This window comes from Melospiza melodia, chromosome 11 (genome assembly GCF_035770615.1).
Source record: "Melospiza melodia melodia isolate bMelMel2 chromosome 11, bMelMel2.pri, whole genome shotgun sequence".
Taxonomy (NCBI): Eukaryota; Metazoa; Chordata; class Aves; order Passeriformes; family Passerellidae; genus Melospiza; species Melospiza melodia.
The window spans coordinates 2,865,517-2,883,797 of NC_086204.1; the positions used below are offsets into that span (position 1 = coordinate 2,865,517).

General features: G+C 59.5%; 1 protein-coding gene across 1 annotated transcript; it reads left to right on the top strand.

Annotated features, from left to right (window-relative positions):
* Nucleotides 1–8,395: 8,395 nt before the first annotated feature.
* Nucleotides 8,396–12,308, top strand: CRIP1 (cysteine rich protein 1). The gene is made up of 5 exons (XM_063165316.1): nt 8,396–8,533; nt 11,179–11,273; nt 11,366–11,423; nt 11,583–11,630; nt 11,958–12,308. The coding sequence occupies exons 1-4, from the start codon at nt 8,494–8,496 to the stop codon at nt 11,621–11,623; spliced, it is 234 nt and encodes a 77-aa protein (XP_063021386.1). The 5' UTR covers nt 8,396–8,493; the 3' UTR covers nt 11,624–11,630; nt 11,958–12,308.
* The last annotated feature ends 5,973 nt before the right edge of the window (nt 12,309–18,281 follow it).

Below are 18,281 nucleotides of genomic sequence, written 5' to 3' on the forward strand. Positions count from 1 at the left end.
CTGCCCCATCCCAGCTGGCTCCTCCTGGGGCCGGCCTGAGCAGCTCCGGCAGAGCCCGAGCTCCTCCCGAGGAGCTGTTCCTGTGCTCTGAGCACAACAGCCTGGCAGGAAGCTGTGCTGGCCCTGCGGACAGCATGGGGTGGGGTGGAATGGGTCCTCCCCAGCTTTGGGGAGTGGGAAACCAGTGGAGAGAAGTTACAGAGCAGATGCCATTCTCCCTCCCCCCCAGCCAGGCTTGCAGAGCAGGCACAGTGCCTGAGTGGGGCTGCCCTGGGGAAAGCTCAGCAGGGCAGGAATGCAGTGTGGGCATTGCCCAGCCCCTGGGGACCGCCCTGTCCCCAGCCAGATCGCAGCCCTGCTGCCAGGCCTGCTTTTAGACATTCCCCTCGGAGCTGGGGCTGCCAAGCCAAACCCCGGCTCTGGGAGCCGCTGCTGGGCCCGTCCCTTCTGTCACGTTCCTGCAGAGCCCCGTGGGGCTCCCTGCTGGCCGTGCCCCTGCGGATGCCCCTGGCCCGTCTGCTGGGGAAAGCAGAGCCCCGGTGCCCGCCATGGAGCCAGCCCCAGCCCCGGAGCCGCTCCGTGCCCTGCAGAAGGGTTGGTTGGCAGCCTCGGGCACAGCACAGCTGGGGAACGCAGCGGGCACAGCTGGGACATGCAGCGGGCACGGCTGGGAAATGCAGCTGGCACAGCACAGCTGGGACATGCAGCGGGCACAGCACAGCTGGGGAATGCAGCGGGCACAGCACAGCTGGGCAATGCAGCGGGCACAGCTGGGGAATGCAGCAGGCACAGCTGGGACATGCAGCGGGCACAGCACAGCTGGGGAATGCAGCGGGCACAGCTGGGACATGCAGCGGGCACAGCACAGCTGGGACATGCAGCGGGCACAGCTGGGGAATGCAGCGGGCACAGCTGGGACATGCAGCGGGCACAGCTGGGGAATGCAGCGGGCACAGTGCAGCGGGGACATGCAGCGGGCACAGCTGGGGAATGCAGCGGGCACAGCACAGCTGGGGAATGCAGCGGGCACAGCACAGCTGGGGATTGCAGCGGGCACAGCTGGGAAATGCAGCGGCACAGCTGGGACATGCAGCAGGCACAGCTGGGACATGCAGCGGGCACAGCACAGCGGGGACATGCAGCGGGCACAGCACAGCTGGGACATGCAGCGGGCACAGCACAGCTGGGACATGCAGCGGGCACAGCTGCGGGACGGGGCCCGCGGGAGCAGCGGCTTTTCCCTGCTGGCAGCGATGCCGGGGCACGGAGCCCTTTCCCAGGCACGGAGGGCTGCGAGCGCAGCTCCCGGCGCGGGCACGGCTCAGTGTGTTCGTGTTTTGGGGCGGTTTCCATGGAGCCCTGACCCCGGCGTGCTTTGGGGACAAGGCTGCGGTGTAAATCGGAGCGGCGGCGCTCTCGGCTCCTCCCCTGACCCGCGGCTCGGCCCTCGCTGCCGCAATTTGCCCGGTTCGCCCCGTGCAGCAGCCGCGGTGCGGAGCTGGGGGTGCCCATCGCTCCTCCGGGGCCCAGCAGAGCTGCCAGCAGCGCCCTCGGCACCAATCCATCTCCCCTTGCAACTCTTACTTCCCATCATTAATTAACGAGCTTAATAAGCCAGCCTCTCTGCTAGCCTGTGGCCATGCCAGCAGGATCCCACCATGGGCTGGCTTCCCCCTCGATTCCTTTCTCTTCCTTTTTTTAATTTTTTAATTTTTTTTTTTATTTTTAATCCTTACATTTTCTTTTCCCCATGAGAGTGTTGCTGAAGGAATGCAATGAAATCAAAAATAGACCAAATCCAGCTCTGCTTCCCCACGGAGTGCTGGGAAGCCTGCAAGTATCACAGCATCCTGCTATGGCACAGGGCACAGCCTGGCTGCTCGGGCTCTGGGTGGGCAATGTCCCCACCCTCAGGTAGGTGGAGGGACACAAATTGTCCCCAGGTACATCAGGTACGCCCAGGGTGGGTGTTGAGAGCAGGAACCTGAAGGCTGTGGGAAGGCTTTGGGGTCTATATGGGATTATCTGTGTGTGCTGAGGGGCTGGGGCTGTCCCTGTGCTCATGGGTCACTGTGGGGAGCAGGGCACAGACACAGCAGGGTGGCACTTTGCTCAAGCAGGGAAAGCAGCTCTGGCCTCTGATCCTTGATGCATTTTTGTATTTATTTTTGGGAGGTCTATGTGAGCTTAAAGTGCTCCTTTACTTGAGGCTTGGAAAACATCCTTCCCCTCAGGGATGTCAAATATTTTATTTTTTTTTTCAGCTTGGACTTGCTAGTGGGATAAAAAAGTTACAGGGCCCTGGTGATTATAGACAAGCTCTCCAGGGTACAGATGAAAATAGAGAACAAAGTGAATGCAGCTTTGCTTGGAAATCCCCTGAGCCCTGTGAATTTGTCCCAGGCCATTTCACTTGCTGGCTCCCAGGTTTCCTGGTCAAACTATTCTGAGGGCAGTGTGGGTGATGGGTGCCAGCCTGGGTGTCCCCAGGCTGCACGAGGAGCAGGATTGTCACCTCCTGGCGCTTCTCAACACAAGGCTGAGGGTGCCCGTGCCACCAGAAACGGGGCTGCACAGCTTGTGCCATCCTTTTTGGCCCAGAAAAGGGATGGAGAGCGCACAAAGGCTGCTCCCAGAGAGGCACAGCACACATGGGAAACAGCAGGAAAGGAGCTGGTAGGGGTGGGAATGATGAGGGCAGCCCTGGGTGCACCTGAGCCAGTCCATGAGGGAAGGGGATGCAGCCATCAGGGTGTGGAGGGCTCCTGGGATGCAGGGACACAGCAGGACAGGATGGCTTGGGGACGCCGGGGCCCAGAGCAGCACAGCCGGGCAGGGAAGCCAGACAGATTGAAAGCATTTGCTGGGAAGTCAATGAACAGGAGCCAAAGGGGATGAAGTGCTGGAAGATGTGATTTAAGATGGGATATTGAAAGTGACCCAGTAAGCACAGCTCGTTTCCACACGGCCCAGAGCTGCCTCAGCTGCTCCCTGGAGCCAGCACAGGGGCTCTCCTGAGCTTTGGCCTGGTCCCAGTGGGAGGGTGAAGAACTGGGTGTAAACACTGGAGAGGGTGTGGGTGGGCAGGCAGGGATGAAGAAGAAGGAATGGCACAAAACCAAGCAGGGGAGAAGGACGTGGGCTGTAAATCCCCTGCCAGTGCCCTGCAGTGTCACACAGGGAGAGCTGCAGGTGCAGGCTCTGGCTGTGGCCCCTGAGGGTGCTGCTGGCTCCCCCTCATCAGAGGGAACACCCCAGGATGCAGGAAGAGCTCTGCATCAGCCCTTAGGTTTTCAGCAGGGCGGGCAGCTGGGAACCATCCTGGGAGCTCAGGGGGCTCCTGGAGTGCCCAGGGGCAGGCTGCTGGGGGAGCAAAACCTGTGCTGGGATGGAGGAGTGCAGGCTGCTAATGTGAGCAAACCTGTGACTCCTCCTCCTCTCTCCTGCTCTAGCCTGGCCCTCTGTCGTGCCTGGGGATGTCAGAGCACAGTAATCACATCCTTTTCACCTTCCTGCTCCACTGCCACGGCGTGACCACGCTGGGCTGCGTGCTCACAGAGAGAGCAAACACTTCTGCACCCCTTTGCCTCACCTACAGTGAATTTTTAACCAGGAATAAAAGGTGTGGCATCAACAGTCTGGAGCCAGCCAGGGCAAGTGGTGCTGCCACGGAGGCTGGGGAGGTGATCCCTGGCACAGATCCCCTGAGTGCTGTCCACAGTCCCTGCCAGCCCCAGCACCCATGTGCATCTCCCTGGCAAGCAGAGAAAACCCCTCCTGGACACTGGGCAGCTTTCCAAAGCAGCAGACTTTGCTTCCTTGACAATCCTGGCCCCATTTGATAGCCACAATAGAGTCAGGCAGGCCATGCCAGGAAAATGTACCAAATCCTCCCCCAGCAGGATTTAGCCAGGAGGTTTCCTTGGGCTGCCACTAATGGAAACTTGCAGAAAAGAGCAGATGGCAGCGGAGACTTTGGCCAGACTGTGCTCAGGGAGACTCAGGGAGCCTGGGTGGAATTGGAGGAGATTTTCCACGTCTAGGTAGGGTTGGGAAGGCGGACAAGGGCTGCCACACCCTTTTGTCCCGGGGATGGAAGCTGCACCGTGTCCCTGCTGTCCCCACTGGGCAGCCCTGCGTGCTCCATCCGCGCTGAGGCGGGAGCAGCTCCGTGTTTGTTATTGCTGGTGCAGTGTAACCTTAACCCCGCGGTGATAATTCACACCCTGCCTCCGAGGGTGAGAGCTGACCTGACACGGGGCTCTGGGGGCAGCCTGAGCTGGCCTGGAAGCGTTTTTACAGCTTCAGCTGGAAGCAGACATGTGATTGCCCGTGCCCGAGGCAGGACAGCTCTGCACTGTGTCCCCAAGGGCACAGAGCACGGATTTTGGCGTGGCAGTGAGCATATTTGACAGGCTCAAGCCATTTGGGGCTTTAGAGCACAGTGGCAGTGAGCTGGTGTGCTGGTGGGTGTGCCTCAAACCCGCAGAGTGCCCCTTTCCAGCCCCTTCCCAAGCCCCCAAGGCCTTTCCTGCTGCCCACAGCTCCTCCCAGGCAGTGGTTGCCTGTCAGCTCCATGAAGATGTATCCCAGAGGTTTTCCTTCGGGGGTAATTTGCCCTGACAGCCGCCTCAGTGCCGTTGTTTTCCTGTCTGTCTGTAATGGGATTAGCCGTGTGCAGCTCCGAGGGGGTGGAGGGGAGCGGGGGCAGAGCCTGCCAGCCCCCGTTGCAGGGCACCCCGAGAGCTCCTCTTGGTGGCATCACGCGCCTGGCAGCTCCCCCGGCTTCTGCCAGGCTTGTTTTAAGCCACCCTATAATTTTCTTGTCAAATTAGAGTTCCACGCTGGGTTGTGTGGTGCGTATTTTACAACAAATATAAATGGCTGAGAGGGCCTTTGACATGCACAAGAGTGGGCTGAAGCGTGGCCAGGGAGGGAGATTTTGCAGGACTCGCAGTTGTGAGGGTGCTGGGACAATGCTGGACCGAGGTGTCACTGGTTCCTTGGTCACCCCTCACTGGTGCATCCTCTCCCCTCTGTGCAAGGCTGCTGGGGGCTGTGAGAACTGTGGGAGCCCCCACCCCACTGCAGCAAGGTGGGGCAGGAGGGGGGGGCCTGCAGCTGCTGCCTGGGCAGATGGATTGGTTTGCTACATGGATATAGCTGTTTTTTTCTTGCTGTGTTAGCAAAACAAACCTAAATTGGCTTATGTCACTGCCCTGCCTGCAAAAATGCCAGTGGCTTTCCCAGTTGTTAGTGCAGCAGTCACCAGTGGCCAAGATGCTTGAGGGAGATACTTGGGCAGGCAGCTCTGGCACACCCAGGAGCTCTTGACTCGCAACTCTGCCCTGGGAGCCCAAGAAACTCTTGGGGGCTGGAGGGACCTTTCACAAAATAGGGCACAGATGGAGCTGGGGAGGTGGTGCTGGCTCTTGCCAAGGGAGGGGATAGCCCTGGCCATAACAACACCACCCAAACAAACAGATGAGACAGCCCAGGTTTTCCAGGGCTGTTGCCATGCCATCGGGGAGCGCTGGCGCCTGATGCTTCAGGATAGAGCCTCACCCACAGATTCCTATCAGAGGGCATTGACAGCTGAGGCATGCTCAGTCTAATGGTTAAATTAGCTGGAACAAGGTCTGCAGATAAGATAAAGCTGTGCTTTCCTGAAGAGACTGCTCTCCTTGGCGCTGGCTGGGTGGTTTCCCTGTCAGGCTATGAACCTTGATTTGAAATGATGCTTTGGGTGGGACCTGGCTTTGCTGAAAATACCACCCCTGCCCTTCTCCTGCTGCTCCCTGGTGCTGTCTCTGCCCGGCCCTGGAGCTGCCCACTGCATGACCTTGTCTGTATGCGTGGGCACGGCACCATGGGCAGCGCCCCAGTGAAGAGGGGTGAGCTGGCTGCTGCTCACTGCCGCTCCAGGAATGCTCCCACGCAGTCGGTTTTGTGTCCTGGGGGGACCCTGGATGGCAGAAGGAGCAGTGTTCCCAAATGTCATCCTCTGCAGCATTTCCAGCCAGCTCCCTCCAGCACAGTGGGACCGCTCCAGCACAGAGCGCTGATGGGTTTTGAACACCAGCAATCCAAGTGTTTATGGACCTGCTCCCTGTAAAATGGGCCAGAGGCTGTATCCCATGGGCTCCCGAGATGCTGCTGTGCTCTGGGAGCATCTGTAGCCCTTCCTCCCTCCCTGCTGGGGCCCTCTGCCAGATCAGCGGGACAGCAGCGGGCAGGGTGCAGGCACAGCTCCCATGGGGTGCAGGATCCAGGGCTGTGCCCCACAGCAGCCTTCCCACTGACATGGGCCTGCTGGGATTCATGGAGGTTTGCAGGGCACACAGCTCCGTGCTTTGGCTCGCTCCTGGTGAAGCAGGCTGGATGTAGCCCAAGGTCCACGGGTTCTGGTAACCCAGCAGGGCCAGCCAGGACAGCCAAGAGCCACGAGGGGCCAGCAGGCACACAGCCCCATGCAGGCAGGCCTGGCAGAGAGCAGTGTGTGGCTCAGTGCTGCCTTCTTTGTGAGGGTGGCCCATGTCCTGTGCCTGCTCTCCTGAGTGAGCAGAACAATCTCCAGAGAGTCCTTGGGGACATGGAGAGGAGGGGACAGCCAGGCTGTGCTCCAGCCAGGTCACTTGGTGTGCGGTGCCATGCACAGGCACCTGCTGCCCCAGCCGGGGTGGGAGCATTCCTGACACAGGAGGAGCTGGGCCAAGTGGTCCATGGGGACTGGCCACAGGGCTGGCCAGCTGGAGGGACATGCAGGAGGGCAGTTTTCAGCTGCTGGCCTGCCCAAAACCTGCCTTAAAAGGGATTGCAGCTGAAGGCATCTGTCTGAGGCAGAAAATGGCCCCAAAGCAGCCTGGCACCATCTAGGAGGGGAGCAGGGCCACCAGAGGGGAGAGAGGACATCTCTTGTCCCCTATGTTTCACCAGGGTGGGGGAAGAGTCCCGGCCTGGGTAACCCAGCAGGGTGCTCACTGAGTGCTGTGTCTGGGTACAGGGGGATGTGGTGTGGCTGACATGCGGGTGCCAGCACGTACTGGTGCCTCAGGGCAGGGAGAATGGGGAGGAGGCAGGGTGGAGGCCCTTGCAGGACACTCTGCCTCCCCTCCCACACTGTAAGACACCGTCTCAGCATCTCAGCATGACTCAGGCCTCACGCCTCACTGCTCCCGGTGACATCCTGCCCGCCCTGCCGAGCCCAGGGCTGCCCTTGGGGCAGGATGGTGCCCCCAGCCTGCAGTGGGGCTGCCACCCGTGGGCCCACAGACCAGGAACAGCGGCAGCAGCAGGCACCGTCAGCAGGGGCATTGTGCTGGCTCCTGGAGCCAGGCCGGCTCCTAAAGCAGTCCCAGCTGAACACGAGCTTCGCCTCTGGGCACAGCTTGCCGCCTCTCTCCTGCACCCACGGGTGGATCCGGTGTCAGCAGGGCCCCGTTTGTGGCGGGAGGGATGCTTCGCATTTCGGGAGGCGGTCACTAGGCGTCCTGGCGCTGGCTTTCACAAGCCCTCATGACCTTTCCAGCACAGCAACGTGCCCTGGGGAGGATTGTTTCATACAAAACAGACCTTTGGATAGGCTTTTCATTTCCTTCACAGCCAAGCACAAAGGAACAACAAGTCCTCCCTCCCAATAAAATGACAAAGTCGGTGACACAGCTGGGCTGGCTCTCCGCAGTGCCGCACCCACGCCATTCCCAATGTCCCGCAGGAGTGGGGTCACAGTCCTGAAGCTCCCGCCCGCTTCACCTCGCACCCCAAAATTCCCCATGGGCAGGAGACCCTGCCTGAGGCTCCACTTTTACACTCCCTTGGGAGAAAAACGTATTTGTGCTGGGAGGGGGCGAGCCTGGGTGGGCAGCACCCCGCGAATCTCTGTCTGGGAGTGGGGTTAATTCGTTAATGAGAGATGCCAACCACAGCTCCCGCTCAGAGTGGGGCTCCCCCCGCAGCCCACGCGTGGGCAGGGCCGGGGTGCGGAGGGACAGCGCTGGGTCTGGGGGCAGCGGGGCTCGGGGCGCCAGGGCTGTGATGCTGTGCCCTGCAAAGGGCACCAGGGCTGTGGGGCTGTGGGGCTGTGCCCTGCAAAGGATGCCAGGGCTGTGATGCTGGGGGGCTGTGGGGCTGTGGGGCTGTGGGGCTGTGCCCTGCAAAGGCCTGTGGGGCTGTGGGGCTGTGGGCCTGTGGGGCTGTGGGGCTGTGCCCTGCAAAGGGCGCTGGACGTGCAGCCGGAGGGGTGCAGGGGGTGCAGGGCTGGAGGGGGCGCAGGACCCCCGCCTCGGGAGTCCTCGCAGGGCCGCGCCCCGGGCTGTCCCCTCCAGCTGCGGGCGGGGTGCACATCTGGGCGGGGCGGAGCGCACATCTGGGCGGGGCGGAGCGCACATCTGGGCGGGGCGGGGCGGGGCCGGCGAGCAGTGACTTCGGCGGGGCCGGCGTGGAGCATCCCACAGGCGGTGCGAGCGGAGCCCCGAGCCCAGCCGAGCCGACAGCATGCCCAAGTGCCCCCGCTGCCAGAAGGAGGTCTACTTCGGTAAGGGCTTCCTGCCGGGCCCCAAGCCGCCCCCACCTCGGGGCACCTGCCGGGCACCGATGCCAGGCTGGGCACCCTCTGGGCGCCCCGGCTTCTGGCCCCCGTGCTGCGCAGCCCAGCTCTGCAGATTCCTGGGGTATCCCAGAATTGCTCAGCCCTGCGCTGTGGGACCCCGGGGTGCCCCGGGTGGGAGATCCTAGAGATGCACCCCAAGGAGATGCCCGGCTGCAGAGGTGCTCTGGGTGCTTCCAGAGCAGAAGGGAGCCCAGCCCCACTTCCTCCTCAGCACAGCCCGCAGCCCTGAGCCGCTCTGGAGCCCAAAGGGCCGGCTGGTAAAGCCCGCTGCTCTGAAAGCCTGGGCAAGTGAAGCAAGCACCTTCCCAATGGCAAATCGTGCCTTCGGGCAAGCGCCTGGGTCAGTGGGTCGCCCACACGTTGCTCTGTGTGGTTGAGCACAGCAGGATGACACCTCTGGGTGCTATTTTTGAGCTGCTGTTGTAGGGTAGGTGTGAGCCTTGTTGGGCTGCTGCCTGCTGCTGGGCTTCCCACAGATGTCTTCCCTCCAAACTGGGGCCCAAAGCTCCTGCCCCTTCTGGGGCCATGGACCTGCTGTCCTGTCTGAGCGTTTGTGGGGTTTGAGCTTCTCACTTTGCTATCAGCTTTGGGAAGGGGCAGGTTCCTCTGCCAGACCTCTCCACTTGCCCGGCGTAGCTGAACTCGAGGGGGTTTGCTGGGAGCAGCTTAGAGACACTCCCTGCTCTCTGATTTACTCAAGATGAGGGATCTGGAACCCAGGTGCCATCACTGACTTCTTCCTCTGCTTTATTTCTGCTCTGCTTGTGCCTGTGCCCCAACGATTTGTGCTCAGCCAAGGAGCTGGAGGCTCAAACACAGGAGCTGCTCTCTCTGTGCGTGTCAGGGATGCCCACCCTGGGGAGCTGTGCTGGAGCTGGTGTGGGCGCTGCCCAGAGAGCTGAGGGGCTGTGGTTCCTGTGGCTGGGCAGCGCTGCCTTGCCCTGAACTCACTGCTCGCAGCCAGGCTTTGGGACGGTGGTTCAGGCACAATGGAGTTTGTGGCTGATACCAGGAGGCACTGAGGTGCTGGTGGCAGCGTGTGCCTTCCCTTGGTGTGGGTCAGTCAGCCAGAGCTGGGTTTGCTGTGCCCGTAGGTGTGGCCATGGAGCAGCTGGGACGGCACCGTTTGACCAAGGAGGGGTTTTGACCTTGCACTTATCACGCTTGCACTTATTACGAAATGTCTCCGTTGATGAGAGGCTGAGGAGGGTTCAAAAGCTGTTGGAAGACCAAGCTGGATGCGTGATTTCTGTGCCTGCAGATTATGCAGAGCGCTGGCAGAGGAGGCACAGCAAGCCTGGCTCTGGGGCACCCTGAGGCTTTGGTGCCTGGCGGTCCTGCTTGGGCGTGCCTCGGGCTGCTCTGGGCTAAATCGTGTCTGTAGAGAGCAGGGCTGGGGAGGAGGTGATGCTGAGGACCAGGGATGGGGTTTGCAGGAGTTTTGCCTTCATGCCTGAGTGCTGTAAGGAGCCTTAGCAGAGCTCCTGCCAAGTGCTGGTGCAAATGCCTGTGCAGGAGGGGGGGAGGCTGTGCTCCTTGCAGAAACCTTGCAGCGACAGGAGGGTCCTGCCTCGGGCCAGGCTCAGGCTCCTGGGGGCACCCGGGGGAGGACACTTGGACACTTGCTGCTGCCAGGCTGCAGGCACAGGGGGCCCTTTGTGCCCCTGGGGAATGGCAGCAGGGCTGCCTTGTGACATTTGGGCACTGCCCCCGCTGCCACCTCTGCAGCCACCGGCTTGCTCCTTGCAAAGGCTGTTGTGGACATATTTGGACTGCAAAAGGTGCTTCAGGTTGCCCAGGGCCCCCCAGGGCATGCACTACCCACACTGGCTTGGTCCCATTTGCAGGCACGGGGACAGTGTTCAGACCTGGCTTTGACATTATTCCTGTGGACAGCTCTGTTTAATCACTTAATAAATTCCCAGGAGCTCGGCTGCCAACATGAAGAGCACACATGCCTGCAGAAAAAATACCCTTTTCCCCTGCTGTGCTCCAATTAAAAGGCCCCCTGTGCTCCCCCCTCTCTCCACAAACATGTCCTGGCTCCCATGCTGTCCCTCCCATGGCTGCCTGAACCCCTGCCAGGCTCCAGCTCTGCTCTGGTTTGCCATGGTGCCAGCAGAATCCGAGCTGTGGCTGGAAGGGACTGGTTTGTGTTGGCAGGGTGTGGCAATGGCTTTGCCTCCCCAGTCCTCGCCAGCATCCCCTTTCACCCCTGCCAGCTCTAGTGATTTCTTGGGCTCCAGCTCTCTGGGGAGGAATTAATCCCCTTGCAGGCTGATGTTGGAAGGAGGGAGGTCCTTAGGTCTTTGGAAGATGGGGTAGAAGCCAGTCCATCCTCATGGATGCAGCCCTGCTCACCCTGGGTGTGGCACCCCTGCTGCAGATCCGCGTTCCTGCATGTGCACACTTGGGTCTGAGCACACTGCCCTCTGTGCTGCACTGACAGACTTGAGAAAATGCCCAAGAATGTCCTCCCTAGGGCTGACAGCAAGGCAGCCAGTCTGCCAAAACTAACTTGTGCCTGTTCAGTGCCTGAACTCACCCACCTCCTTTCCTTTCCATGGCAGCCGAGAAGGTGACTTCTCTGGGGAAGGACTGGCACCGGCCCTGCTTGAGATGTGAGAAGTGTAACAAGACCCTGACGTCTGGAGGCCATGCAGAGGTGAGGTTTGCTGCCCAGCAGCTCTGGGTTTGCTGCACCAGGGGGCTGGGACAAGCAGAGGTGGGGCTGACGCTCTTTCTCTCTCCCTGCAGCACGATGGCAAACCCTACTGCAACCACCCCTGCTACGCTGCCTTGTTCGGGCCCAAAGGTGGGTGCCTGTGGTGGGGTTGTGGAGGGAGTGAGGGGGCTTGGGGCTCCTGTCTGGCTCAGGGCTGCTGTCTGGCTCAGGGCTGCTGTCTCCTGGCCAGCTCCAGCCTCATGTGCTCACCCTGCCATGGCAGTGCTGACCCCGCTCCGTCTCTTCCAGGGTTCGGCCGGGGAGGAGCTGAGAGCCACACGTTCAAATAAGCCTCAGGTTGGTCCTTCCCTCGGAGCTCCCCTCCTGTCTCTGGCTCCATGAGTCTGTCCTCCCTCAGGCCAGTGGGGAAGGCAGGCCAGCCACAGCATCCCTCTGGGCTGGCTGTGACTCCCAGCCCTTACACCAGGGCTCAGGAGCTGGGTGCCAGCTGCTCGTCTCCTCCAGCCCCAGCTGACTGGCAGCACCAGCTCCGGGTGCCAAAGGCTATTGCTTGGTGACCCCTTGGCAAAGCCAGGATCTGTCCTGGAGCACTGCTGTCCTTGGGATATCTCTGCTCCCAGCCCAGCCTGACTTCATCCACTCCTCTCTTCCATCCCTCTCCAGGTCTGACGTCCAGGGTTCCCAGCACAACCTGAGGACAGCACAAACACACCACAGCAGATGCATTTTTGTTTTTAATTCACCCTGTACTAGACTAGCACGTTCAAAGCAATAAGTAACCAAGGCTGGGCTGGTGTGGAGAGAGGCTGTGCTCCAGATGGAGTGCAGCCAGGGTGGGGACGTTGGGTTGCCCTGCCGGGTAGGAAATTTGGCTGAAATTGCTGAAGGCTGCCTGGAGAGGAGACCGCGCCCTTCCAGCCCAAACCTAGCTCTGCTTCAGGCATCCAGCTCTCGTGGCCGGGCCACAGTTGTATTCTCAGTCTTTAATAAATGAAAAGATGCTTCCCTCCTGTAGCAGCTGTGTTCTCTGTAATGGGAGTCCCACGGGACCCGCTTGTGAAGTGCTTGCCACCTGCTTGATGCCCCTGGCCTGGATTGAGGCCCACACTGTGTGGTGGCCCCACGTGCCCTCAGCTGGGGCACAGAGGTGTCTTGCTGGGAGGGGAATGACTGTCACATCAAGACAACCTGGTATTTGCTGCTCCTGATCGGAGCAGCCACCTGAAAAGGCCAAGGGAAGCAGGAGGTTACTGTGGAGGCAGAGTCAGCCTCCCCCGGCAGGGACAGCAGAGCTGTGCTGTTAGAAAGCAGGAGCTGGCTCCAGAGCTTTGCTCTTTCTTGTTTCAATGGTTTTGCCCTCCTGGAAACACGGCACTGACAGATGTCAAAGACGTCAGCTTGAGGAATGTTTCTAAAATGATTTCTTAACCATGTCTTTCCCTAACCTGAACAACTGCATTTACATATTCAGAGATATCTCATCACCCACTGGGATATTTTTGTCTACAGTTTATGCATGCATTTCCTTAGAGGCTGCTCTGCATTTTACTGTGACATCAGCCTTCCTGGGACTTGGCCAAAACCCTCAGGGCTTAGAGACACATGTCCAGTGTCAAAATCCTTGGTGTCAGAAGCAGCCTGATCTGATAAGCATCTTAAAACTTCCAATTAAAACTTGCTTGGTGCTGCAAGGCGCTGCCTCGCCTCCCACCCTGACAGCACAACAAACACAGGAGTCTGTGTCAAAGGCAAACCCTGGCTATTGCTGCTCGGTGTCATCAGGCTTCCCAGCAGCTAGGACTCGTGGGGACCTCCTGCTCCCACTGCTGCCTTTGCCAGCAGCATCCCAGGGGTGCCAGCAGCATCCCGGGGGTGCCAACAGCATCCCAGGGGTGCCAGCAGCATCCCGGGGGTGCCAGCAGCATCCCAAGTGTGCCAGCACCCATGGACCCGTGGCTCCTGGCCATCCACACCCTGTGCCTCTCTGCCAGCCTGCCTCTGGGCACTGGGACATGGCTTTCCCTGCCAGCTGAGCTTCAAAGGAAATTAGTGATAGGATCTCAGCAGCCTGGCGGTGCCACTGAGATAGTGTTTTCCCTCAGGCATTTAAAGCAATGGCAAACACAATCCCTGTCATGCTCAGGGTTGCATAAGTGTGTCCAGCTGGGCAAAGGACCTGTGGATTTGGCTCAGGGTCCTTCCCAGCAGGGCCCTGCACTAAAATTTCAGAAGCAGCTTGTTCCAAGTCCAAGGGGCCAGGCCAGCAGGGATGAGGAAGGAACCAGTGGAAGGAATGGAAAAGCAGGGCCTGCACAGGGGCAGGCTGGGCTGATCCAGCCCTTTTCAGTGGCAGTGGCTGCAGCTGGGGCAGGAGGCAGTGTTCTGCTGTTTGCTGTGTGCTGCTGTTTGCAGTGTGTGCTGCCCAGGGCTCCCTTTTGCTTCTGTCCCTGGCCATGGATTTGCAGAGTACTTGTGGTGCCTGGGGACATCTCTCCCTGTCCTGGGTGCACGCAGGGATGCAGGAACTGAGTTGTGCCAGGCCTGTGCAGCTGCAGCTAAGCCTGATCCTGTGGGTGCCTCACTCAGTGCTGCAGAGGGGAATATATCTGTGCATTAAAAAACAGGGGTCCCTCAAATATGGGCTGGGGACCAGCCCCTTGGCATTGATTGCCAAAATCTCCTTCTTAGAGTCCTGTTTTTCTGCTTGCCCCGCAGTAAGAGCTCCCACTGAGATGGTTTTTAGCCCCAGGACTTTCTGCTGGGATTTTCTTTTCCAAGAGCTGTGCTTGTACAAGCCACACTCTCTGCCTGATCCAGCCTCAGGGCTGTGAGGTTGGGCAGTTCAGGCACAGGCCACATCCACAAGGAGCCTAGGTCAAAGAAAATATATGAGGAATTGATTTTTTCAAAAACTCACTTTGGTCTCTGGAGAGGAAGCAGGAACAGCTGTATCTCATTTGATGGGAAATCCACGGCTCCCCCCTGGATGCTCAGTGAGGCTCGGCACGGCCGGCGCGCCGGGGAGGTGGGCTGTCAGCAGACACAATCCTTTCTCCTTTTGAACACTAAATCTCTGAGGCCTGAGTGTGACTGCACAGACAGGCAGCAGTGTGGTTTCCAGCGCCTCTCATCTGTGATGCTTTTGGTTCTGAGCCTTGGCGGGAGCTTGGGACAGGCAGGAACGGTCCCTTCCCTCCCAGTGTGGTGATGCCCTGGCTGTGCTGCTCCTGCAGCAAGGAGAGCAAGATGCTGAGGGCAAATCCCAGCTTCCTGCCCATCTGGGACAGCAAAATTTGTTGGGTGATTTCAAGCATGGTGATGCCCAGCACAAAACTTCCCTGCTTTGGTGACCCGAAATGCCACCGTTGGTGACTCTGAGGAAAGGGGCCGTGCTTCCTCTGCCGTTATTTCCTAAGCTTGGGCTGAGATCAGTCTGTGGGCTGTGGAGTGATAGTTGCTATAAACACTTCATCACTGTGACAAAAAAACAAACAACACCAGAGTTCCTCTGGCAGCTGGATGTGGGCGAGCCCCAACGCCCTGGGTAGGGAAGCAGAAGAGATTTTGGCAAAGACAGAAAACAGGATGGTTTAGAAACTTAACTGCTGCTGCTCCCCGTCCCAGCTTTGTGACTTTCTGTACAGAAGAGAAAAGGAGAGGGAGAAGAAAGAGGGCTGGGGGGCCCTTCAGCTGTGGGGGCACAGTGCAGGCAGGAGTGGCCAGTGAGGGTGATCTGACCTGTGTCCTCCTCTCAGCACAGACTGACAGACCTTCATCTGAAGCAGGGGACAGATGTTTCCCTGTGCCAGCAGTGGCAAGGGAGGTAGCTCAGGCTGGAAACCCTGCAGCAGGGCTCTCCTCAGGGTCATGCTAAGGAGGGCAGCAGGCTCAGCCCCTGGGCAGGGCTGTGTTCTGGCAGTGTGGCTGCAGCCCTCAGGTCACATCTGGACTAACATGTGCTGGGTGCCCCGGTCAGCACTGCCTGGCTGGGGCACCAATGGGGCCACTCACCCTCTCCTGCCAGCACTGATGGGGCACTGAGGTGACATTTCTACCACTTCCCTTGAGGTGGTTTGTGCAGCCTCTGGCTGGGGGAGAGTGGCACAGGGGTTGTGGCTGCAGGAGCTTCCTGCTCTGTGCTGTGCAGAGCTCATGGCAATGAAGCCGGGCTGGAGCTGGGTGGTATCCAGTGCACCACTGCTTTGGGGATTTTTAAGGCTGATTTGTGTTAAGCTCAAAGAGCTCTGATATCTTTTAGGTCCAGAAAGTGTCTGCCCATGACCTAATGCCTCAGAAATCTGCCCTCTTATGCAGACAGTGTGGTAAGAGAGGCTGTGCAGCGGATGTCAGGCAGCAGGAACTCTGCGGGGAGAGATGGGACTTCCCATCCAGAGCTGCAAAGCAGTGGTTTGGGGAACCCCCATCTCAGCAACGGAAACAGCTCTGCAGAGGTGAAAAAGGGGGGGTCAAACCTTCTTCCTGCTGGGGAACGACACCTCCAGCAAACATTGACGATACTGAAGGCAGAGGGACTCTGGGTATGACAGCCAGGGGTGTAACTAGAAGTGAATGGGACTATGAACTGAGGCACTGGAACCTGAGGTCTAGCTAGGGAGCAAGGAGAGGAGGGCACAGGCTGCTCTCCTCTCACCCCTTCCTGCTGCTGGTGATCCTGTGCTGGAGAGCAGATGGATGCAGAAAGCCTTGGGGTGTTTATCAGGTCCTGGGTGGCTTGCCCAAGCAGGGAGTGGAAGCAGAAAGGTTGACATCAAGCGCCTAGAGCTGAATTTTACTTTCACACTGACTTGTGTTATTTTCAACAAAAGAGGGAGAGTTTCCAAGAGGGAAGGGTGCAAGGACTTCTTCTCACTGAAGCCTCTGCCTTCTTTTGGGAAGTCTTGTGTTAAAGGCGCTGGGGGAAGAGATCACAGGGAGTTTCCCTCTGTGCAGAGGAGCTTGGCTATTAGAGTAAAAAGGCTGAAACTCCCAAGAAGAGAGTTGCCGTGACCTCAGACCTCCTTTTTAATTGTTCCCAATTCACTTATTATACTGAAAGCCCTGCATCAGAGGGCCTGAAACACCAACAACTTTCTTAACCATCCAACTGCAGGGAGCTGACCTTGAATTTTGGTGCTACAGCCCACACACAGGCCTGCTGCTGACTGACTGCCTGTGTCCAGGAAAAGCTGCACCAGAGCATTTGTGGGGTCATGGCAGCATTGCTGCAGCCCATCAATGTCCACAGCCCTGTGCTCGCTTGGCTCCTTTCTGCCAGCACCATGGCCATGCTGCCAGGTCATGCCTTGTCCCACTCTGCTTAACCTGATGTCCCAGTGAGGGAAGAGCAAGTGTGTATGAAAGGGCCAGGAGGGCACGGGGAAGGAGCTGGAAATGTTAGCAGTGGAAAGTGGTACAGGTCAGGCAGACCTGCTCAGGGTGTGAAACGCTCTGGCCACCCAAGGCCTCCCTGGAGCAGGCAGGGAGGGAAGCTGTGCTCTGCTCTGACAGCTGCTCAGCAGATACCACAGCAGGAAGGAGAGGGGAAGGAGAGGAGAAGGAGAGAGGTGAGGAACTCTGGCCACCCGAGCTGGCGGCGGAGCATGGGAAGCGCTGATGCCTGGCTTGGGGGCCTGGCCAGGAGACAGGCTGGCTCCTGCCCACGCTTTCACGGGGATAAAAGCATTAAGAATAAATCCCAAAAGACCAAAGAAGTTGTTTTTGCAGGAGGAGAGCTCCCACCTTGCCCTTGGCAGAGCGGGCTGAGGTGACATCAGGGAGCGGGCAGGGATGGCTGCTATCGCATACAATCGGCATGAGGCAATGGGACAGGAGCCATCACCACCTCAGGCAGCCCTGTGCACGCAGCAGGGCCGTGTGTGTGTGGCGAGTTGCCATGGCACGGCTGCAAACAGGGCCCTTGGCCCCACTGAGTCACCCGGCACCACAATGGCCGCGGCTGACACATGGCACTGAAATGGGCGGCTGTGGGGCTGTGTGGCACCACACGGGCCTGGGAACCCAGAGAGGGCAAAGTCCAGTGGCCTCTCCCAGCTAAAGCATCCCTGGCTACTCAGTACGTGCCTGGACTTTCCCTTGCCATTGTTGTCCCTACTGCCATGCTCACCCTGAATCTGCCTCAGTGCCTGGGAGCCAGGGACCAGCTGATAAGCCAGCTCTGTCCTGCTTCCTTTCTACAGAGAGGGTCCTGGGGGCTTCCAGCCTCCATGATGACATCAGGGTTGTGTGCTGATGTCAGCCAGCCATGGCTGGTTTCCATCTGCCAGAATGCTATTGCCTGGGAGAGGGGAGTGAGGGCGGCCTGGATGAGCAGGGCTCTGCTGCCAGCAGGGTGCCATCGCCACAGCACGCTGGGGCTGTCACACTGTCACCTCCATCGCCTGTCCATAGCACAGGGGCCATGTCTGCAGCAGGAAATCATTGCCTTCCCCTGGGCCTCTCCCACGCTGGAGCACGGCCCAGGCAGAGCAGATAAGTGGGGCCTGGCGGGCCGGCAGCGAGCACCCGCTGTGCTGCTGGGGTGCTGGGAGCCTGGGATGCTCTGCCTGGCCTCCCGTGGCCTGGTGCCAGCCCTGCACCGCGCCATTGTCCTGTGTCAGCTGTGCCCACGGGGCTGCGTGCCGCGGGAGCCATGGCACAAGGGGACACTGGCCAGCATAGCGCCAGCCCTGTGCTGGGGCTGGTTTGGCTAGCGGGATGGAGGGTGGCACGGGGCTCTCGGCGTGAATCCCAGGTGCTGAGCGTGATGTTGGCTGGCCTGGGGGTTGGCTGGGGGACAGGAGCCCACAGGAGGGGTGATGGACAGAACCACTCCCTGTGCGTGCACCGGGCCGTGCGGGAGAGCCCTTGTCTCGGCAGCTGCCCTGGGGAGGAAAGGCCTAGACAGAGGAATGTGTGTGGGGACAGGGAAAGCTTTGAGCTGGGTTTATGGAGTGGTCAAGAAAACACAGGAAATTGGCTGCAGCTGAA

Bases quoted from the DNA above. Each gene is read 5' to 3' on its own strand.
- CRIP1 (XM_063165316.1), top strand. From the start codon at position 8,494: ATGCCCAAGTGCCCCCGCTGCCAGAAGGAGGTCTACTTCG. The intron at 8,534-11,178 runs GTAAGGGCTTCC...TTTCCATGGCAG, and splicing joins CCAGAAGGAGGTCTACTTCG to CCGAGAAGGTGACTTCTCTG. The intron at 11,274-11,365 runs GTGAGGTTTGCT...CTCTCCCTGCAG, and splicing joins CGTCTGGAGGCCATGCAGAG to CACGATGGCAAACCCTACTG.